The 22,006-nt window shown below is 54.1% G+C and overlaps 5 protein-coding genes across 5 annotated transcripts; 3 read left to right on the plus strand and 2 right to left on the minus strand.

Moving 5' to 3' along the window:
- Positions 1–2,282: 2,282 nt before the first annotated feature.
- Positions 2,283–5,756, minus strand: CEF3 (translation elongation factor EF-3; the record flags this gene model as incomplete). The annotated part of the gene is made up of 3 exons (XM_049396294.1): positions 2,283–2,384; positions 2,644–5,515; positions 5,572–5,756. 3 exons carry the CDS (start codon positions 5,754–5,756, stop codon positions 2,283–2,285), a joined length of 3,159 nt encoding a protein of 1,052 aa, XP_049257642.1.
- Positions 5,757–8,095: 2,339 nt separating this feature from the next.
- On the plus strand, positions 8,096–9,032 carry J4E88_002635 (uncharacterized protein; the record flags this gene model as incomplete). Its single annotated transcript, XM_049396295.1, has 3 exons — positions 8,096–8,302; positions 8,369–8,769; positions 8,825–9,032. The coding sequence occupies 3 exons, from the start codon at positions 8,096–8,098 to the stop codon at positions 9,030–9,032; spliced, it is 816 nt and encodes a 271-aa protein (XP_049257643.1).
- A 449-nt stretch (positions 9,033–9,481) lies between these two features.
- On the plus strand, positions 9,482–12,268 carry J4E88_002636 (uncharacterized protein; the record flags this gene model as incomplete). Its single annotated transcript, XM_049396296.1, has 1 exon — positions 9,482–12,268. The coding sequence occupies one exon, from the start codon at positions 9,482–9,484 to the stop codon at positions 12,266–12,268; it is 2,787 nt and encodes a 928-aa protein (XP_049257644.1).
- A 5,030-nt stretch (positions 12,269–17,298) lies between these two features.
- Positions 17,299–19,193, plus strand: J4E88_002637 (uncharacterized protein; the record flags this gene model as incomplete). Its single annotated transcript, XM_049396297.1, has 3 exons — positions 17,299–17,302; positions 17,436–18,973; positions 19,029–19,193. The coding sequence occupies 3 exons, from the start codon at positions 17,299–17,301 to the stop codon at positions 19,191–19,193; spliced, it is 1,707 nt and encodes a 568-aa protein (XP_049257645.1).
- Positions 19,194–21,311: 2,118 nt separating this feature from the next.
- Positions 21,312–21,986, minus strand: J4E88_002638 (uncharacterized protein; the record flags this gene model as incomplete). The annotated part of the gene is made up of 1 exon (XM_049396298.1): positions 21,312–21,986. One exon carries the CDS (start codon positions 21,984–21,986, stop codon positions 21,312–21,314), a length of 675 nt encoding a protein of 224 aa, XP_049257646.1.
- Between the last annotated feature and the right edge of the window lie 20 nt (positions 21,987–22,006).

Here is a 22,006-nt window from a genome sequence, read left to right on the forward strand (position 1 = left end):
ATGCCCCCCAAGTGTGTCCTGCCAGTTTTACGTGCCCGGAAAACAACGGCTGCTCTTACACTGATGGCTCGCGCACTCTGACACTTAGTTGCGGAGTTGACTTCTACGGAGGTGATTTCGCCAACCAGTACGCAGCAAATCTCCAAGCTTGCACGCAAGCTTGCGCAGGCGATGCGCAGTGCGTGGCCGCTTCGTTCGTTGGTGGCAAACGTGATGGTACCTGCTATCTCAAGAGCACAAAGAACGGTGGTTCTTCGAATGACGGTGTTGATGGTATGTGAACTGAGCTGAGTTGCGTAACTTTTGCTGATCAACAAAAGCTGTCTACATTGTCTCCAACACCGTGCAGCCGAGCAGTTCGTCAACGAGTTCGACCCCGTCGCCCTCTTCGATTGTTGAAACGACGACTACCTCATCTTCGACTAGCACAGATGCTATTGTCAGCTCTACCTCGACTTCGTCCAGTACATCGACCTCAACCGAGACCAGTACCGAGACCAGCACCTCGACCGAGACTTCGACCCCCACGCCTACGCCTACGCCTACGCCTACGCCTACGCCTACACCTACGCCTACTCCCACTCCTACACCCACACCCACCCCAACGCCGGAGCCACAACCTACCTGTGGCGTTACCGGTAGTCCAAGACCGGGCGTTGTCTACACCAACATTGCCGGGCAGACACAGGCCACTTGCAAGATAAGGTGCCAGAACTATAATCTCGCAGGCCGTACCTGTCGTGTCTATGCTTTCAACCCCGCAACTAGGGTTTGCACGTTAGCGTTGGGCTTCACTGCTCCGACATTTGAGCAGGCTTTTACTCCTGCACCAAATGGACCCTTCACCTGGTACGCTGTGGAATGCCCGGTGTGAAAACTGTATCATAAGGTACTTAATGTGCAATGGTGTATTTCAATAGCGCAAGCTGAAAGCGTTTCCAGACATTTAGTCTAGATCTAATCCAACATGTCGTTCATGTACACCCTCCTTCCATAAGTCAATCACCTGGTTGTCGACTACATACTTCTCTTTCAAAGTGAAAATCCAAGCAGTGTATAGTGGCAACCACATCCCCAGTAACCGTCATGACGCCGTGATGAGCCATGTGCCCAGGAGGTATTCGCATGTAAAGTCCACAACTTTCGACATCACAACAACCAACGTATCCCTCAACACTGGTGATGGCCATATCGCCCTCCAAGTGGCCTTTTACCACCTTCATAAAACATCACACCGATCAAAGGAACTTGTGAGAATACTCATCGGATTTGGACGTGAATCCCAAAAGCGTTTGCCATATCTCAACGTCCGCCCGCAACCTTTCGTTGCGTCCGAGGAAGGCATTGTAAGAGAGTTCGATTGATCATTGGTAATGCTAGACGCAGAACAATAGCGCTAGCGTTGGATAGCGTTGAAAGTGCTCAATCTTTTCGAATGATACACCCAAGAGGTATTCGCGCCCAGATGACACTTCGTGTGAAGCTCAAAGCGAGCATGTATGCTGCAATCCCATTTTCCTTGGACTTCCCTACCACCTGGGATGTTAAGCTCATTGATAGCAAAGTGAGCACTACCACCGATAGTGGTAGCGTCAAATGATATGGATAATGGGACGTGTTTCCGACAATACGCCGAGGCGCATACATACGAGTAAATACTTACTCTCCAACGTCAAACATGCATACGGTTCAACCTAAGTATTGACTACTTTTGCTCTCGATTAGAATTGTATCCAGTGAGGACATAATGTCAGCATATCGCATCTTTGGAGCGACGTCACTTAGTTTGATGAATGGTTTGTAGTTGGCGATCGACCTGTTACATAGCTGGTAGAAAGTATGCCTTGATGGGAGTGACTAAGCATGGGTCGTCGCTACAGCCGCAGGCATATCAGAGCTACTACTACCAAATAACGGATCGAATAGTTGCGAGTATGCGTATGTGAAGCTGCTGTGGAAGATGTCGTCGGTATTTCCGTATGAGCATTAGGTATCTCTAACTCATTTTAAGCTGGACAGAAGACAACGGTGAGAATCATGGCCACATGCGAGGTCACGAATTAATGAGGGCAAAAATATGAAGTGTTGGGGGAATCTATTCTCTATCTTGTACGAGATGGAATCAGATGAAGAGCAACCATGCAATTTTTGTACCGTGACGCCGACCATGAACACATTACTCATAGACTGATATCGTTTCAGCCTGTCATGCAACCCATGAACTCTCCTGCCGTAAACCAAAACCGAAGGAAGGAAACTTTTCGAAAAGGGCGGCGATACGTTTACTCGTCCTCGTCGGAGAAGACCTCCTCGCCACGCTTGCGGCGGGCCATGCGGTCCTTCTTCTTCTTGCGCATCTCGGAGGAGGTGAGCTTGGCTTTCTTCTGTGGAGGAAGTCAGTATATGTGTCTTGCGCGTTTCTTCGTCGGTCCTAACCTTTTGAGATGCGATCTTGTTGCCCTGTTGTCATAGTTAGCATATGTTCTGAAAGGGTAGGGTGCAAAGGGGCCGCCAGGGGAGTGGGCGGGTCGAATCTGGTCGAAAACAGGAAGCAGGGACGGGGAAAAGCACGGACCATGGCATCAAACTGGCGCGTTAAGTTAGCAATGATCAATCGATATAGTGGGTAGAGTGATGACATACCTTCTCCTCTTCTTCACCATCGTCCTTGGCAAGACGGGGACCGGCACCCTGACCTTGCACCCAGTTGTGACCGGAAGGAGTCATGCGACCGTCCATGACAGCCCAGACTTCCTCAGTGAGGTTGGCAGTGAACTCAGCGGAGTGAGTAATGATAATGACACCACCCTCGAAGGTCTTGATGGCCTTGGAGAGAGCACCAAGAGAGTCACGGTCCAGGTAGTTAGTGGGCTCGTCGAGAACGATCAAGTGAGGACGCTGCCATGAGCAGGCAGACAGAACGACCTTGACACGCTGACCTCCGGAGAGACCACGCATACGGGAGTGAGAAACAAGCTCAGCGTCGAGACCGAAGTTGGCGCAGTGGGCCTCAATCTCCTTGCGGACAAGGGGACGGAACTGACCGCTGGCAAGAGCCTCCTTCTGGTCAACCTCAGCAACCATCTTGGCGTGGGAAGCCATGATCTCGGAACGAGGAATCCAGGCGTTGTCAGCAGACATCATGGGTGTCCAGCGCTCGTTCTTCATGCCGACGTTCTCTCCGAGAGCGAACGAACACTCGTACTCGTAGGAGTTCTTGAACTTCCTGCGGGAGTTGATGCCGATGACGCGACGCTCGGTACCCTCGATCTTGTAGATCTTGTCCATGGCCTTCTCGTCCTCCTCGGTGACGATCTTGTTGGCACGGTCCATGGTCTCACGGTCCTCACCAGTCTGGAAACGCCATTGGATGTACTCGGAAGGAGTCTTGTCGAGGTGGTGGTCGATATGGGCGAAAGCGTGCTGCTTAATGTAGGCAATACGGATGTTCTCGTGGTGGTAGATCTCACCCTTGGTGGGGACAAGCTCACCAGTCAGGACGTTGACAAGGGTGGACTTTCCGGCACCGTTGGGGCCAATGACGGCAATACGGGATCCGAGCGAACATTGGAAGGTAATGTCCTCAATCTGAGGCTTGGAGGTACCCTCGTACTGGAAGCTCATGTTGGTGGCACGGAGAATGGCCTTGGCCTTGGTCTTGACACCCTCAAGGAAACCGGGCTCGGGGAACTTGAACTCCATATCGGAGGCAGCGAGCTCGTGGTAAGACTTGGCAGAGGGCACACGCTTGACGAAGTCGTCGAGGTTACCACGGTAGCGCTTAAGCTTGAAGCGCTCGTAGTGGATAACGTGCTGGATGACGTTGTTCAAGAACTTGCTGTCGTGAGAGATGACAATGGATGTGCAAGGGGAGCTGGTGAGGTAGTCCTCGAGCCACTTGACGTTCTTGACGTCCAAGTGGTTGGTGGGCTCGTCGAGCAGCAGAATGTCGGGCTTCTCGAAGACAGCACGGGCAAGCGCGAGCTTCATCTTCCATCCACCAGAGAGAGCACCAATGGTACCGTTGTACATGGCGTCGGTGAAACCGAACTCGTTGAGGGTGGTCTTGACCTCTGACTCAGGGGTCTCAACACCGACGGACTTGAGCTTACCCATGGTCCACTCAAGAACGGTCATCTCAGTGTCAGCAGAGTCCAAGTCGTGCTCGACGTAGACGGTCTTGACCTCGTTCTGCTTGGGGAAACCCTCGACCTGCTCGTTGTTGATAGCGCGCATGAGGGTGGTCTTTCCGGAACCGTTGGGTCCGAGGAGACCGTAACGCTGACCACGCTTGAGACGGAGATGAGTCTGGTTGAGCAGGATCTTAGCACCGTAGGCCAAGTTGAATGTGCAGTTGCAGAGATCCTCGCCCTCCTCCTCATCAGGCTCGACGGCGCGCTCAGCGGCGGCACCGGGGAGAGATCGCTTGCGGGTCTCCTCAGTAACCTCCTTGGCCTTCTCGTCACCGACAAGGACGGCAACGAAAGGACCGGCGTTAGCCTGCCAGTTAAGAGGCTCGTAGTCCTTCTCGTCGATCAGCTGACCACCAATGGCACCAACGTAGTTGACGACAGGGGTGAAGCGGTCATCGATCTTGATGCTGGAGGGGATAGCGGCCTTGAGGTGGTTGGCAATGGTGGAGATGTCACCAGACTTCTCGATCTCGGGGATCTTGCCGTTCTCGACGTGACCGACACGGATGAGGGTGTCAAGACCCTGGCGGGTCTTCTCACGGGCCTCGGGGTCAGCCAAGTTGTCGTGGTTCTTCTCAAGCGCGGGCATGAGACGGGGCAAGAAAGCGGCGACAATCTGGGGGTCCTCGACAAGCTTGCACATGTTGTCAATAATGACGGCAGACTTACGCTTGATGGCAGTCTCGCGCTCGACGAGACCACGCTCAAGCAGGGGAACCATGATGGCGAGGGTGGGCTCGTGGACATCAGTGACGAAAGTGGTGGCACCGAGCAAGTGAACGGTCTCGGGGACGTTCTCAGGCTTAGCGATACACTTGATGAGCTCGGGAATGAAGCGCTCGATATCCTTGTTGGAGATCAAGGAGCAAAGAGTCTCCATAGTGCCGTAGGCAGCCTTCTTGACCTCAGGCTTGGTGTCCCACATGGCTCCCGAGATGACGGGAATCAGGTCGGGGACACGGAAGGCCATCTGGGCAGGGGCGCTCTTGGTGAGGGCCTCAATGCACTTCAGGTCGGTCATCTTCTCGGGCCACTTTTGTGCGTTCTCGAGCGAGTTGATGATGTGGGGGATGATGGCCTTGACGGCGTTGGGGTTGGCGGCCATGACGATGGACTCGGCAGCGGTCTGAGCAGCGACCTTGACGCCGCTCATCTTGTCACCGACCGCGGCCAGCACGTCCGGCAGGAGGGAGACGAGGTAGGGCTCGACCGAGGCGGAGACGTGCGAGTGCTGGGCGATAGCACGGATGGCATCGAGAGCGCGCTCGCGGGCGACGGCATCCTTCTTGCTGGCGAGTTGCTTCTTAAGCACCTGGACAGCCCTGCGTGTTTGTTAGAGACTGCACTGTGGCGGGGGAGGGGCAGAGGGCCAACATACTTGGTGGGAGCGTCAGCCTCCTCAATGTCGCCGTTGATGAAGGTGGCGATGGCCTGAGCAGAGGCGTTGATCTCGTCCTGGGCCTTGGACACGGTCAACTTCTGCATCATCTCCTCAAGCGCTTTGAGCGACTTGGAGTTCTCGGACTTGATGTCCTTGGCATCATGCGAAGCAGCAGGCGCCATGTTGTCGGTGTAGGTAGAGGGGGGAGGTGTAGAGAGGGTGGAAGAGGTAGGTGGGGTGGTCCTTATATATGGACTTTGGCGGGGCCTAAAAAACTTTTGGCGCGAAAAGATAGAGTGAATCTATCCGGGGGGTATCAACGCGAGGAATCTGACTCGCAACCTTTCTATGCTACCGGGCACAACGACAGAAAGAAGGGAAAGGGAGTGTGAGTGGAGAGAGGCGGCTGTGAAGGCTCGACGGGCTCTTTAAATTCACTTTGTTGTTTGGTGGGATGGTGGACTCGCTTTGAGATTTTTCCGCACGGGCCAGATCTTATCGCGCTGAGGAACCCGACACCAGCGCCGCCGCCCAGGCCTTGGGCAATTATTTGCCTATGATCTAATTCGCATCCCATTCAACGCCAAAATCTTCCTTCTCGCCGCATTTTCCCCAGTTATCTAGCACTCCCCGCAAGTGTCTTCTTCTATTTCTTCACAGTAGACGGGCAGCAGCTTTGCCGCCGCTGGACCCATGTTGCAGCCCACGTTGCAAAAGGCCATCTATGTGTGGCGAGTTTGGGTAAGGCGCGCTGACCGCCTTCTTCAACAAGACACCGTAGCCAACGACCTGCAGCCAACGGTTGGGAGCCGCGGGAAATGCGCGCTGAAGATCAGGGACTGCACTAATCCAACCCGACCGCCATGTCAGCATCCTTACAATAGAGCACACATTTCAAGCCACGCCATTCACAACACATATTCTGCCAATTCTTCCACCGCGGCCTTTGAAAACACCACGGCATACGACTTCTAGCTCAATCTACGGGCGTTCTCTTACTGATGGGGTAGCCTTGCCGGCCACTATTCGTACAGCCCTGCCAAGTCGTCGCGCTACGGCCACAAGCGGAGGCTCCAGACTACTACCTCCCCGATTCTGCCGAAGTCGAGACAGCAAGCGTTTCTGGTACCCTCGCCACCCTGTAGACCACCGCCGAGCCATCACCGGCACCACGCCGTACTATGCCAGAAGTATTAGGGACGGTAAAATCTTCCGAGACTACTTGTCAGTATAGCGCATGACATACCGAATCTGACCGCCCTGGTGTCGCCGTGTATGTTCCCTGTTCATAGGATTACTAACATGACCCTTACGACGGCCCGTGACGGATGCAGAACACAACTACGAAAGAGTTGGACCCTGACGATGTCGAATTGTTAGCCGTATGCGAACCATCGCTCAACCATATTGCGCTCCGCAAACCCCCACTTCTTATCGATACCCCGGATTTCGACGTGTCAGAGTTCCTCACAGTACGCTTGTACCAATCCGTCAAACTTTAAGTCTGCGCATTCATGGCATTGTTATTATCTGTGCTAACGGCACCTTGTGCTGTTTGTTGGATTGTACTTATTCACGTTGTGCGAGCATCCACTCTGTCGTCTGTTCCGAGGCAGTCGCATATAAGTCAATTCACGTCATTCACCAAAAAAGCATGCAGAGCTTCTTCGGATTCAATGCAGACAAAAGTAGCACCTCAGACTACGGAAAAGGTAAACGCCCTAGAGCCTAAATTAGCCCTAGATTGTCCGGTTTGCGTGTTTCACTCTCGTGTAGTCAGTAGACATGTTTAGCTATTCACTTGTATACGATGATAGCGAACTGCGTAATCTGATCGGATAAGCCTCAGTATGGCGTGGTCAATAGCTGCTACAGGCAGAGTCAAGAATAGGCACAGCGCAAATATACAGTCATGTCCAAAGAACTTGAGCAGCCTCTTCAGATCACGTTGTTGACGACACCCGTATCGATGTTCCCAGGCAGCAGACCTTTTGCATGATCATTAAAATGGCGCCGAAGATGTGACCGGGGCGATATTGGAAAGAAAAACGCGAAGATATCTCATCAATGTAGATGCGTCTGCAGTCATACAGCGATATCAGGCCAGTATTATATAAGGCATCGCGGTGGACTAGATAGTGTTTGTTGCGGTCTATGTAATGTCAGCTACACAGACGAACTCCGGGATGGCAGAGTGGTCAGTGCTGGTGCTTCAGCCAAATTTCCGGTCATGTCCGACTCCACATCCATCACCAAATCGCTCACAGCTCAGCCGCAATGCGACCCACGTCTAACCCGTTGGGTATCATCAGCCTTCGCAGACATGTGGCGCGCGCAGTCAGCTCCATACGAGGGCAAGTCACACTTAAAGCGTGCGTGTGATGCCGCAATCGCACTGGCCTGACCATCTGCCAACCTGCCCCTCCCCCACCGTAGGCGCAACCACCTTCAACATCTCTACCTAGAGCCTTCGTACATCTTTTCTACTTAAACATCAATACACACAACATTTAAGAACAACATGTCAGGCCAGGATTACTACGGTCAGGGTCAAGGCCACGATCAAGGCTACGGCTACAGCCACGGCGGCGCATACCAGCAGCCCCAACAGCCGCAGCATGGCTACGGAGAGCATAACCAGGGCTATCCTCCTCAACCTCAGGCGTACGGACAGCAGCCGCACGACCAGTACGGCCAGGGACATCACAGCCCCTACCCGCAAGGACAGGTCAGTTTTATTGCGCAACCTCGGCGCATTCTATCCTCCAGCCTTCAGCTACTCACATCACTGTAGAGCTCCTACCCCCCGCCGTCGCACGACCCTTACGGACAACCTCCCCAGCACGGCTATGGTGCCCCGCCCCAGGGCCAGTACCAGCAGAGCTACGACCCAAACCGCAGCACTTCTCCCTACCCCCCTCAGGGCCATCAGCAGCAAGGCTACCACGACCCGAACCAGCAGTATGGCGCGCATCCACAACAGGGCCATCACGAACCGCAGCAAGGCTATGGTGCGCCGGCATATGTGCAACCCGGCGTACCCGGCGGCCCTGGCGAAGGCGACCGCGGCCTGGGTTCAGCTCTGATGGGAGGTGCAGGCGGCGCGTTCGTGGGTAACAAGCTCGGAGGCGGCGCGCTGGGCACGCTTGGAGGAGCGCTTTTGGGGGCGGTTGGCGCCAACCTCATTCCTGACAAGTAAGCCAAATACGCACCCGAGCGCTATGGTGGACACCATCTAACATGACTCTAGGAAGGAGAAGAAGCACAAGAAACACAAGAAGCACGGCAGCTCTGAGCATGGCTCACACCACGGCTCACACCACGGGTCTTCGCATCATGGATCGCATCACGGATCGCACCACGGGTCCTCGCACCACAGTCATAGCCACAAGAGCCACAGTAGGAGCCGTAGCAGGGGCGGCAAGAGCAGCTCTAGTTCTAGCAGTGACTCGGACTAGAGACTTTGCGCATATGGAGTGTTTCTGGCTCAGTAGCTGCAGGGCGCACGCTGTGATGGCAAGGTCGTAGTCATAGTTCTCTTGAATAAGATCTATTTGTAAAGCTAAACACGTGCTCATATACGCAAATGCCCGCTTAATTATGTAAATGCGCCCGAGCCGGACTTTGCTCATACATGAAGTTGAAGTCAACAGCCAACTGTGCGCACGCCTGTTATGGACCTGGAAGGCTGGTATGCCTTGCATGCAGATGTGGATCAGACCCTGTTGTCCCAAAGAGGCTAGGCGTGCCACCACTCTTACTCATCGCCGCAAATTCCAAAAGCAGCCCCGCAACCACGCTATCAAGATGCAAAATTAGTGGGAATAAGTTTATAACTTCCTGTACCGTCGGACGATAACTTACAGGACGCATTTCCACTTCAAAAGTCACTCTAATCAGCGAAAACATGGCGGACGTCTTCCTGGATTTCTTCCGCAGTTCACTACCGGACGAACTCGCGGCAGTGCTCGAAACGACCATCACATCGACAAAATCGGGAGATTTCCTAGGCGTACTCCAACTACCAGAAGCGCAACTATTGCTGGGATATCAGGACAATGAAGCCACCAAAGACGTTAAGAGGAGCGACTTTTCTCTCTGGAGCGACTACATCTTCCATCGCCTAGGACTGCTTCTGTCGAAAGGGAACGAGGAGGAGTCCACCCCGATAAAGGAAACGTCAGCATATCGGCAGCATGTTTACTTCCTGATCGCCATTGCGGCATTCCATGCATTCCTGCAGTCGAATGTGACTGGACCACCACTACCCTTCAAGTCTGCTGAGACGTTGTTATCGAAAGACGTCGCAGATGATGCGAAACTTCTCAGCAAAACGCGCGCGGATCTCGTCGCATCGCTGGGCGCAGATGGTGTTGCAGCATACAAGCTCACACCAAACATCGAGCTGCTGTGCCTGGCGCACACCATCCTTATCAGTCCCCCGATCCAAAAGAACATCCCGGTTTCGGCATGGGCGCGTCTTAGAGTGAACTTCGTGCATCAAAGGCTGCTCAGCGAGCCGGCGCCAAGTCTACAGGATGCCATCTACGACGACTTGAAGGTCGTAGAGGACTTGATTCAGAACTCGGGAAAGAACGGGGAAATCAAAGACTTGCATACGACCTTCCTCCTGGAACGAGCAGCTGTTCATACGCACCACGGTCTAGACAAGAAAGCCAAGGCGGACCTTGACCAGGCAACATCAGAACGGAAATTCGAATTTGCATTGACTGGACTGATGGGCAAGAGGACGAAGTTCCAACAGAAGGATACCAGTCAACTGATCGTACTCGCCCGAAGTGCGGGATCGGAAGCTAACGGCACATCTGATGAGAGCTCGAAACCAAAAGCTTTAGACCTCAATGATGATACCCTGCTGGAATCGATTTCTTTTACCAACAACACTGCATCCATGGAGATCAAGGATGAGTCCAATCTACCGGCATCGCTCACATCCATGGACCCATCAAACCAGCCATTGCTTGACCCGCTAGACTCCGTCATCATGCTTTCGCTCGCTGAGAGCATCAAAAACACAAACCCCGCAGATGGCCTGACAAGAGAACAGACTGAACCATATGCCACCCGAGTACTAGAGGGCGGAAGCTCGAACTGGCAAGTCTACACCCAAGCTCTGCTTGTGAGGAGCCGTATTGAGGGCTACAAGTCGCGGACTATGGAGCGTGGTCTCCTCCAGCTTCAAGCGCTGGTTGATCAAGTCATCGCAGAGACCTCGGGAGATGCTACTACCGACGCCGAAACTGGCGAGAAGATCACTTCTTTCCTCCCGCAAGCCAAGGAGAGTGAGTCGGCATCCGTTGAGGAACGCCTCCGTTACGTCTTCCCGCTCTGCTCCCCATCTCGCTGGGAGCTTGAGTCTGAGCTCGCTGCACGATGGGTCGCCCTCGGTGGTCTACGATCCGCGCTCGAGATCTACGAGAGACTAGAGATGTGGGCTGAAGCAGCGTTGTGCTATGCTGCCACTGAGAAAGAGGAGAGGGCGCGCAAGATGATCCGACGACAACTTTTCCACGCCACCAACGGCGATGACGAGAACGTGGACTTGGACGAAGAGAAGTGGGAGGGTGCTGAGCGGGATCCACCACCAGCCGAAGCACCGCGGTACTACTGCATCCTGGGTGACATCGACAACGATCTCTCCATGTACGAAAAAGCCTGGAACGTCTCCGGCCAACGATACGCGCGTGCTCAACGCTCCCTCGGTCAACGCTACATCTCCGCACGTAACTACGAGAAAGCCGCAGAAGCCTACGCACTATCCCTAAAGATCAACGCGCTCTACCACCCCGCCTGGTTCGCACTCGGATGCGCTTACCTCGAGCTCCTCCAATTCAAAAACGCCGTCGAAGCCTTCTCCCGCTGCGTGCAGCTCGACGACCAAGACGCCGAAGCATGGAGCAACCTCGCAGCCTCCCTCCTCCACCTCAAGCCCAGAATCCAAGAAAACGCCGACGGCGAACTCCAAGAAACACGCGTAACAAACCACCCCCGCACCGACGCCCTCAAAGCATTCAAACGCGCCGCAACGATCAAGCACGACAACTTCCGCATCTGGAACAACGTTCTCGCCGTGAGCGCCTCCACCAACCCGCCCTCCTGGGCCGACGTCGTAACAGCGCAACGCCGCATCTGCGAGCTCCGCGGCTCGACCGAAGGCGAAAAGTGCGTCGACGCCGAAGTCATCGACATGCTCGTCAAACACGTAGTCTCCGCTGAAGACGGCTTCGACATCACGCGCCCAGGCCTCCCGCGCCTGGTAAACGACCTCATGGAAAAACACATCAAGCCCCTCATCACCGTATCCCCCAAACTCTGGCTCATCCTCGCAACGCTGTATACGCACACTCAGCGCCCGAGTTCCGCGCTGGAATGCCACGAGAAAGCGTGGCGTGCTGTGACGAGCCAGCCGAAGTGGGAGTCGGGGTCTGAGGCGGAGTGGAATGCGGTTGTGGATATGACGATTGATCTCGTGGATGCGTATGAGACGCTGGGGCCGAGGGAACGGACGGAGGGGTTGGCCAGTGGGAGTGGGGAGGTGGTGGCGAAGGATTGGAAGTTTAAGAGTAGGAGTGCGGTTAGGAGTGTTATGGGGAAGGGCAAGGAGAATTGGGAGGATAGTGCTGGGTGGGGGAGGTTGGTGGAGAGGCTGGAGGAGTTGAAGGGGAGGGAGTAGATGGGTTGGTAGATAGGTATCAAGTGCTGTGGAGATTCGTTGGGGAATGACTGCTGTCGACTAGGAAAGTATAAAAGCTTGTTTTTCTATTGAGATTTTCTACGCGTGTGGTGCTATGCTACTGTTGCTGAATGGAAGACCAAACATGTGCAGGTAGGCTATTCATTGACGCCATGGTGTTATGAGGCGATAGTGGCATTTGAGCCTTACCAGGATGCTTCACTCAAGTCTTTCGTGGTATCTATGATGTCGTCTTCGTTCATGGGATGTTAGACAGTTAGCTTCGTCATGAGAAACCAAAGAAGAACCAAAGGGTTTTGGAAAAGTGATGGATCGTCGACGACATCGATAGTACTGAATATCGAAGCACCAACCAATGGCGCTTCCGCGGTGATGTGTCCCCACTAGACGATTACTGCCTCTCAAGCCGCAAAGTATTAATCCACCTACCAAATGGCTGAGACATTCAGGGGGCGAGTGAAGAACGCAAGACATAACCGTTGAAGACGTTGCACACCAATCGTTAGAGCGAAAAGCAATGTCTCGCAGCGGAGATGCCTCAAAAGTGCATCTGCTCCCCAGCGGCAAGCTCGGGCAAAGTTCCTGGGGAAGTAGCGCGCCGTGGTTTGTACCACACTCTGCGCTGTCGGTAGTGCCTACCGTGTCAGCAAAGACTGCTGCCCAAGAGCGACTACCCTCTTAGTTCGTGCGATGCAAGCTACCCGTCTAGGTGCATGATCAGAGCTGAACTCTTTCCCCACACCCGCTCTTCCGGCGGCCAGACCTGGTATCCGGGTTGTCTCGCCCCTTGATGTGGCGACCGAGAAGGTTTGGTGTGATGAGAAAGTGAGAACAGACCCGACAACCGGGTTCATAAGGGTGTGCTTTGCGAATCGATTCCGCCGCGGACCTTCGGCTGCTGGCCGAGCCTGTGAATGTGAAGGAGATGTATCGTGGCCAGAGTGGCCATGCTCATCTTGGATAGCTGCATAAACTCTATTTCGGCTCGGTACCGAGGTGTTGGCTGGACGCTCCTTATCTCGTGAAGGGTGATGTAAAATCGATAGATTATTGGCCAATTCTAGAGGTTGCTGAAATGCGTGGCAATTAGATGCGTGGTAAGTAGCAACGATGTAGCGGGTGCATTGCTGACAAAATGAGATCCATGATGCGTTTGCGCAAGAGACCCACCCGAACGCTTTCGGAGTAGCCACCATGGGGATTAGCTAAAGCGGGTCATCTCTTTTATGGTGTAGTGAGTACGACGTCCGAGAGTCTTGTGCTCAGTTCGTGCAACCAGTCCAGTGGTCAATAGCCCGAGATCTGCTCGCGTACAAGACCCGTTGCAAGGTTACACATGGTTGCCTTCGTTGCGATCGACGACGGTGTGTTGTTAAGCAGTTCATCTCGAGGTCGTTGGCAATTCGTGCGGGATTGAGTGGTGGACGGCGTCCTGGGATTTCACCAAGCGTTGGGATACCCAGGCAGTCTCTGTATTGGGTCCACTACACTGGGGCGGCTGACTGCATGCCTCTGATATTGTACAACCATCACCCGTAAGCGCGTTTCAGATGACAGAGGCAAAGACCCAGCACCGTGGCAAGCATCCTCGTGGAGGATAACATCCTAGTCGCAAGAGAGTGTTCAAGCCATGGTACGTTTTCCAACTCTTATAATGGCTAGAGCAGCAATTTCAAGTCGCTCATGCGCAAGTATGGTAATACAATGGCGTATCGAACGGCGTTGTAGGCCGGTCACACCAGATAAATTGCCTCCAAGCCACGGTGACGGCAAACGCGTCGCGTTGCAGCGTGCATGCTGATCCATTTCCGGTAATCACGACTGTGAACAGACACGATGGTAAAGAGAGTGATTGGCAGGCTTGGCTACTACGGAGCTACACCTAATCCAGGTATATTTGCGGGCGTCTTACTAGCAGCTCTGCGTAGCTGACATCGGGGTGGTGGTAGGGAGAAAAGGGCGCTGGAAGCCGTGTAGTCGCCGTGATTGATAGATTTGTAGATTGGCAGTAAGTGGGGCTATCGTAAGATGATCAGTGCAGCCCAAAGTCAGAGGAATGTCGGCACTTTGGAGGCAATGGCAGCACGAAGCAGGGTCCCGGTGTCTGCCAAGGTGCGGTGGGAGGAATGCGGTCCCCTGCAGAAGACACCCGAATGTCGCATTGCGCTCCTGGCGAGCTATGGTAAAGAAGGCGAACGGATGGCCATGATGGAGACGGCATAATGGCTCGATGGGTGATGTTATCACGGAAGCTGATGCTAATGCTCCGCTTCTGGCGGCTGACACACAGCCACGAGAGACCCGGCAGGCATCCGTTCGGGACAAGCGCGTTGAGGATACGGCATCAGCTTTCTAAGAATACTACAAGGCCACACTGGCCATGGTTCGCTGGAATGGCACTGCGTGAACGCCGGATCGAGATAGATGTGGGAGTCGCGTCCGTTGAACGCGTTCGGCAGTCGCGTTGGTGTCGGCAGACGCGTCGGTAGTAACGGTATTTGCAGCGCCGAGTCGCGGAGTGATTAAGAGCGTAATGATGGCCCTGCGGCGAGAATAGATCGTGATGAAAGTTCCGTCGAAGTGAGGGGCTCCGTGGCGGTCAAGTCAGCCTCATCTCGCGGGAGGAGCGACGGGCGGGTGTCGTCGCTTTTTTCCCGATGCGGCGGGATGCAAACAAAGCGAGGCAGCTACGACGCTCTGGCCGAGGCAGGAGCGATGGCTAACGAAGAAGGCGCTGGCAATGCCGTTGACTACCCCAACGCGCCTGCGTGGGACAACAACATCCCTTCGCCGGCGCATTGCCGTCGAGCCAGCAGAGTCGCGAAGCGAGGCGTAGGCAGCTTTGCGGTGCCTGGCTTGCCTGAGGCTGTTTGGTGTGGCTTTTCTGGCGATGCGCAGGATGGACAGGGGTCGGGCGAATTAAGGTTCTGCAAGCCACACCAGGAATAGATGCATCTTCGCTTGACCGCTGGCAACGGAGCCCATTGCTCACCACACTCCAACACATGCCCTCCCTTCCTGCCACTATGCCATCACCACCACCCTCACATGGGGCCATGCTGAGCATTGCCGCGCATTGGCCGCCATGAGCAGCCATCTGCCGTCATCGCGGCTACTCGTCGTCCACTGAGCACTGGAGCCCATATCCCGGGCCCCAGAGGCTCATGGCCGCCCTGACAGTCGTCCATCCTAGAGGCCGTAGACGTGCTGCTGATGCTCACTGGATTGCTGGGCCGCATGTATATCATCGTCAAGGTCACCGCCGCGTTGGGCACCCACCATGCTCTTGCTACGCCCGGCATATGCGTCAACCTCGCCATACTCAGCACCCCATTGATCCCTCTCATACCCACCCCAACTGCTCGCCATTGCTCTCCGTATTTACAGTCCATCGCAATCACAATTTGATTCACATCCGACGCCTCACGAACAGTGTCTGGGAGCTCTGGCCCTGCTTCTCCGCATCCGCGCTTCCTACCATTGCAGAGGTCTTAGGGCCCCACTCCACATCTCAGGTACTGGCCAAGACAAGTGCCCTCCAGCATCAATCGTCTTCAATCTAGAGTTGTGTGTTGAAGCATTTCTGATTGACCCACTGTGGGCAGCCGTCACTGGACAGAGATAATCAGCACTCATAGTGGAGCCCAGCTTACTGCCACTTTGCACTGCTGCGCCATCCGAGGCCACCCGCCAGAGCCTCAGCGCACAGGACCCAGCCGCCTGCTAGCCTTCACCGTTTTTATCCATCAATGCGAACAAAGGGCCCGTCAGGCTTTGCACGACGTGGTGCTCAACGGCCATAATACTAGCCTTTTGAGGGCGTGCTTCACCATCGACAGGCCCGCTAGGCTACCAGGTGGACGGGATCGGTAATCACCAAGAGTCATCCCAGCCCCCAAGAATACCCTGTGCTCACTCGCTCTTCCTTGCAGTTGTGTCTATGCTCCGCCGTAAACGCTCGACCAATCCCGTCTCTCTTCCGCTGCCCTGGGTCCGTTCGTCGCTCGATCCGTACATCAGCTCTACCTGGCATTAACTGTTGCCTACCTCCGCAGTCATAGCTCCGTCGTCCCGCAGCTCCATATACCGTCCGCACGGCAAGGCTGCCGAGCCTCACGCATACTGGCCAGTCCTTGGTTAATGTCATTACTCCTTTGTCCTATATGTAAGTCAAGCTGTCAGTCACGTCAAAATGCGGGTCGATTAATGCGACATCCCGTACCAAGTCGCTCACACTCATTTCAGCACCTGGTCGTTGCTTTGAATCAGTGACGATTTGCGAAAGCAAGACGACCCGTTCCCTGTTTCGTCAGTAAGAAGCTGCAATTGTCTGAGCTGCAGTCGGCGAAGAGCTGGACTCACCGCGTTTGATACCGAGACTCAAAGTCGCCCTGGGGCCCGTATGAATCGAACTTCTGAACAGTCCGATCGTTTGTCTCTAAGCTGGCCACTTCTGTCGGCTTCGCTAGTCCCAAGACCTCCGAAAATTGTCTCCGGATCTATCTCCCATCGCATTTGTGGTACTTTTTTGAGTCTACTTGTCGCAAAATCTGCCTGCAACAAGGGTACACTGTCTCTTTACCACTGGGAAGGACGCAGACTCTCACCCCACGAGTCCTGTGACATTCCGTCATCGTCTCACTCCCACCGAGACGAGAAGGCAACGCTACCAACAGTCCCTGGAAATTTCCATCCCTGTCGAGCTGGGCCGTTTTATCTTGTCGAACCATCAGGTGCGTTATTCCTCCTACGTGACGGGTCCTCGAGGCGTGTCAGGACACCTGCTTCAGGACCCCTCCATGGCTGCCTGCGCGTTGACCCCCACATGAATATTAGGCTGCCTGCTAACATTCCTCTAGGGATTAGCTAGCTTCTACCAGGCGGCGTCCTCGATCAGTGTCAGGACCTATCCCCAGTGTTGCGCAGTTCGGTCCTTGGTGGTGGGCCTCAGGCTGTCCAGGCTGCGAGAGCTGCAGAACTACTATCCATGTCGGGATACAGCAAGAACCATGAGTATGTGTATGGTAAGTGGATTGTGGCTCATCTGACGAGTGTGGAAGCGCACCTGCCATGGTTGGGTCGGCTGAACCCGGCACTGGCCCACGTGAGAACGATTAGCACGTTTGACTGACCACATACATTCCAGATGCCGAAGCCACCAGATCAAATCAGGTTGCAAGCTATCCGAGCATTGCGCAGCCCGCATTCGCCTCGCAGTACACGGATGCGCCCGCGCTACTAAGCCATGAGCCCACGAGCGCAGAGATGCCCTACATCCCTAGCTTGGTATACGAGTCACGCGGTGCAGCAGGCCATCATCCCAATCCATCATTTATCGATGCAGGAGCTCGTCATCCCGCCTCTCTTGCAGATACTGAAACGGAAATCACCGAACAAATTACACCCGCACAAGGCACTGCTGGATCAACGGTAACGCTGCACCTCCGGACGAATTACGATCTTGATGCAAACCAGCATACTTTCATACTCATGTTCGGTAGCAAGAAGTGCGTCGCTGCACTGCAGAAAGTGGACTACGACGACGATGCATGGACCAACTACGTACTGAACGTCGAAGTGCCCCCTTTCCCACTGACCAACACCTTCGATCCAACCATGATGTTGAAGATGCAGATGGAAGACAAGATGGGCAACTTGCGATCGGAAACGGACGCTGGAAGATTCACATACACCGACATGTCGCCAAACCTAGCATACCAATCCTCACCCAATTTCTCCAGGAAACGAAAATACTCGCCAGAGTTCGGAAACAGTCGAGGCTACTCCGATGGCAATGTCGCAAAGCGAGCATTTGCGAAGCCACGCGCTTCGTCGGGAGCCTACTCTGCCGCTCAACTGTCGCCGCTACCGACCCAGTCTGCGTTGGACAACACGTACGCACAGAGCGCTGGGTATGATATGTCTAAGCAGACAAACTACGGCTCGCAACTGTCCCAGAGAGCTCTTTACGCAGTACCGTCAGGTATTGGCATGAGCCACAGCGACTACAAACTGCCCCAAATGTCGCCGATGCCGCATTCTTATGCCTCCTACAACCCCCTCACTCATACCACTCGAAGCAACACCGCGACTGTTCTGCCCTCACCACCCGCACTTTCAACACCAGTTCTGGTCCGTGCAACACATCTCTCGCAAGGAGACGGTAGTGCTGGTTCGACTCAGCCTTTCAATCCGTATGCGATGGGTCCGAGCAAGGCGATATTGGAGATCGACGGCGATCTTGATAAGATGGGCGACAACTGGTCGACAGAGGAGTTGGACGCGAAGAGACGACTTGTCGAGTTCCAAAGATCGCAGCATGGCAGCAAGATAACGACTACTTTTGCGCCCACAACACTGGAAGCTCGACAGGGGCGTGGCATCTGCGTCAGCTGTATCTGGTGGAAAGAGAAGAATGAGTGCTTCATCACAAGCGTAGACACCATTTTCCTACTGGAACAACTCGTAAACGTTCGCTTTACCGTCGAGGAGAAGAACCGCATCCGTCGCAACCTCGAAGGCTTTCGCCCCCTCACAGTCTCCAAGGCGAGGGCGGATAGCGAACCATTCTTCAAAGTTATCATGGGTTTCCCCAATCCCAAGCCTCGTAATATTGAGAAGGACGTCAAGGTGTTCCCCTGGAAGATACTGTCGCATGCTCTAAAGAAGATCATCAGCAAATACGTACGTTCTCCGCAACTAGCTACTGAGAGCGAAGCTAACAAGACCAGTCTGCTAGTTATGCCTCGACAGCTGGCGTTGGGCATCTCTCCACTGCGACGACTTCGTACGCTCCAAGCACTGCCCTGCAGGCAACACTGAACGCTCATCGACACACATCACCTCAAACCCTGCCTACTTCGACTGCTTCAACGGCCTATACATCCGGCTTGACCTCGTCTAGTCTATCGCCCCATCAAAATGTGGCAGCAGGCTTCGAGGGATCAGCAGGACAAGGCATGCCGGTTGCCCAAAGGACACCTTCAGGCCAGGGCATGACTCTGTGGGGCACTACCACTCACCAGATATCACAATACCCGTCGCCTCTTTCTCATGGAGGACGAGGGTCCTGGGACTATGGATATCCCAATACTTCGGCTGCAACGGAAATGCCGCCAATCGCGCATGCGCTGCAAATGCCACGGCAGAACGGCTTGCCAGACTTCAGCCAAATGTCATCAACTCATGGCTACCATCAATACGGTGAAGATACAACGAGGGTGTAGGAGAGGCAAGATTGGGAGACAGAACTCCAAGGGTTACCGATACGACTACGCGTTGCGGGCTCTGATCTGCATCGGGTGATCAACCAATGTCCGCATGATCCATGCGGGCCTAACCCGATGGGGTGTTGCACCAATCGCTCTCCACACCACTCATCGCTAGATTCGCCTCGCGCATCCCGCACACCTTCAGACGTTCGCAGTTCTCTAATAATATCCGGTATCTGGTTTGGCGTTGAATACGGCGGTTTCGGCATTTGGACACTGGACGCATCATACCCCGGGGAGGCGGCGTTTACTACACTTTCGGTTTCATCATCGACTACACATAGAGGATCATCATTAACGGTACAAGCCATCTTACGTATACAACCCGATCGCGAACCCTGTCGATACAGGATGGTCAGCTTTGCATTACATCGGCGTTCATTCCACTCTTTCTAACCAATAATCTTTCCCATCTTCGCCTCTCGGAGGGTTCTTCCACGGAGCTCGAAGTCGATCGCTTTTCAAGGCAACATCCGCGCCAACCACAGACTCGAGCCCGTCCACACTACGTCCCCCATGTATCTCGATCCGCATCTCAAGGGAATGCGCAACGAGGCTTTTTCATTTCTCACATATACCCAAGGCTTGGTGTTCGCCTAGTCAATTCTTTCGTTTTCTTCAAACTCCAGAGATTCCCCATTTCTTTACCCATCCAACTGCACCGTATGTAGCGCAATGTATCTGTAACACACTAATTCTCGCCTACACGCATGCGATCCTTCTAAACATTTTCTCCGCAGCCTGGCCCGCACCCAACATGTCAAGTTATGCGAGCTCCGCCACAATAGAGGGCGCAGTCAACCTTTGGCCCCAATCCTGACCACTGCCTAATACTTGCCAAGGAGCTACAACTTCCGCGGCACCGGATGCGATATAGGCATCAGCTGAGCTTATCAGAGTAGGTGTTATGATCTCAGCATATCGCGCACGTTAACGAGGCGGAATGGGCGGTGGGCATACAAGGGCCCTCACAGATGACCAGTGGTTGTCCCGACGCCGAGGACCCGTGTCACACAAGATGTTCAGGCGATCAATCCTGGTCACGAAGTCACATGCCTTGATGAAGACTATCCCACGCTGAGTCCAGACCCTGATGGTTTATATGGAGTCGTTAGCGACGGCGAATTATCGTCGCAACTAACCGTGCCGCATGCGTTCCATATGTTCGCATCACGAGAACATGTTGCTTGTATGTTTAGTACGACCCAAACGGCCTAGACCAGACTTCAACCCCCAAGAGGCAGAACATCTGGCCAAGGCGTAATACCAGATACCTTCACCGTGAAATACGCCCGAGCAGATAGATCACGCTTACCACACATACTCCCATCAGATAAACCACGAGCCGCTTTTGGGCATCACCACGTGCATCTTCTCAGCAGAGCCCCAGGTTCAGCATGTCATACGCGTTCCTCGGGGCAGACCGACTGTTCGGTGCATCTGATCCGTTCTGATCTGACGGAGACGAAAGCACGGTCACGGGGCGTATGTCAGGGATCAGCCCGAGGAGGGCCGGGTGCTGATCTCACGTTGGATCGCGTGGGATAACGCAATGCTTACTGCAGATCGCAGGCGGAAGGGCGCGACTTGCCCTACATTAGGTGAGATGGCTTTGTGCTCATGATGGGTTTGTCGTTTTGTCGCGAGTACTCACGTCGCTGTGCCATGTCATGGTTTTTTGGGTGAACGAAGTTGATAGAGTCTTAGCTAGTCGTCAAATTGGCCGCCCGCTGTTTGTACCATCACCTCTATCAGTTGCAAGTCTTGTGTGTATGAGACTTTGGGTGTCCAGACTGTTTGTCCAGACACTTACCAATACAACACTTCTTCAACTTAATCATCGGATCAAAGGACCACAGAACTTCAAAGTTCGCCAGCTCATCTCCTTCATTCAGCACAAACGGAAGCGTGATGTTCACCCTCTCCCTCGTCATCTCCACAGGCACATTCTCTTCGCCGATCGCCTGCACCGAGGTGTCCAGATACTGCACCCCGAAGACACCCAACCAGCTTTGAAGTTTTAGAAACGCCTGTAGCTCCTGCAAAAAGACCTTGTGTTCCTTTATGTCGAAGTCCGAGATGCTGCGGTCATTTCCAGTCCAACTGAACTCGAATGGCGCGATACCGCTGTCGGTGAAACGCCATTGCGTTGGGACGACATCAGCCAGGAGCTCTTTGCGAGCCGTATAATCGTTCCAAGGTTGCGCGATATTGTCGACATGTACGAGCTTCTCGGCTTCCTCGAGCTTGAAGTGGTTGTGAAGAAGAGTGAGGCCGAAGAGATTGTGGACGCTGTGAGCGACGAACATGTCTCGGATTGTCGTGCAGATGAAGTACTCTAGGTTCTGGCTCTCATAGGTCTTGTAAGCATCGTGGATGTCTGGGGCGGTGTTGAAGTGATGGGGGGTGTATGGTTCAAAATCCATGTTCGGAAGGGTTCCAAAGT

This window comes from Alternaria novae-zelandiae, assembly GCF_023758075.1.
Source record: "Alternaria novae-zelandiae strain BMP 2774 chromosome Unknown scaffold_4, whole genome shotgun sequence".
In the NCBI taxonomy this organism is placed as follows: domain Eukaryota; kingdom Fungi; phylum Ascomycota; class Dothideomycetes; order Pleosporales; family Pleosporaceae; genus Alternaria; species Alternaria novae-zelandiae.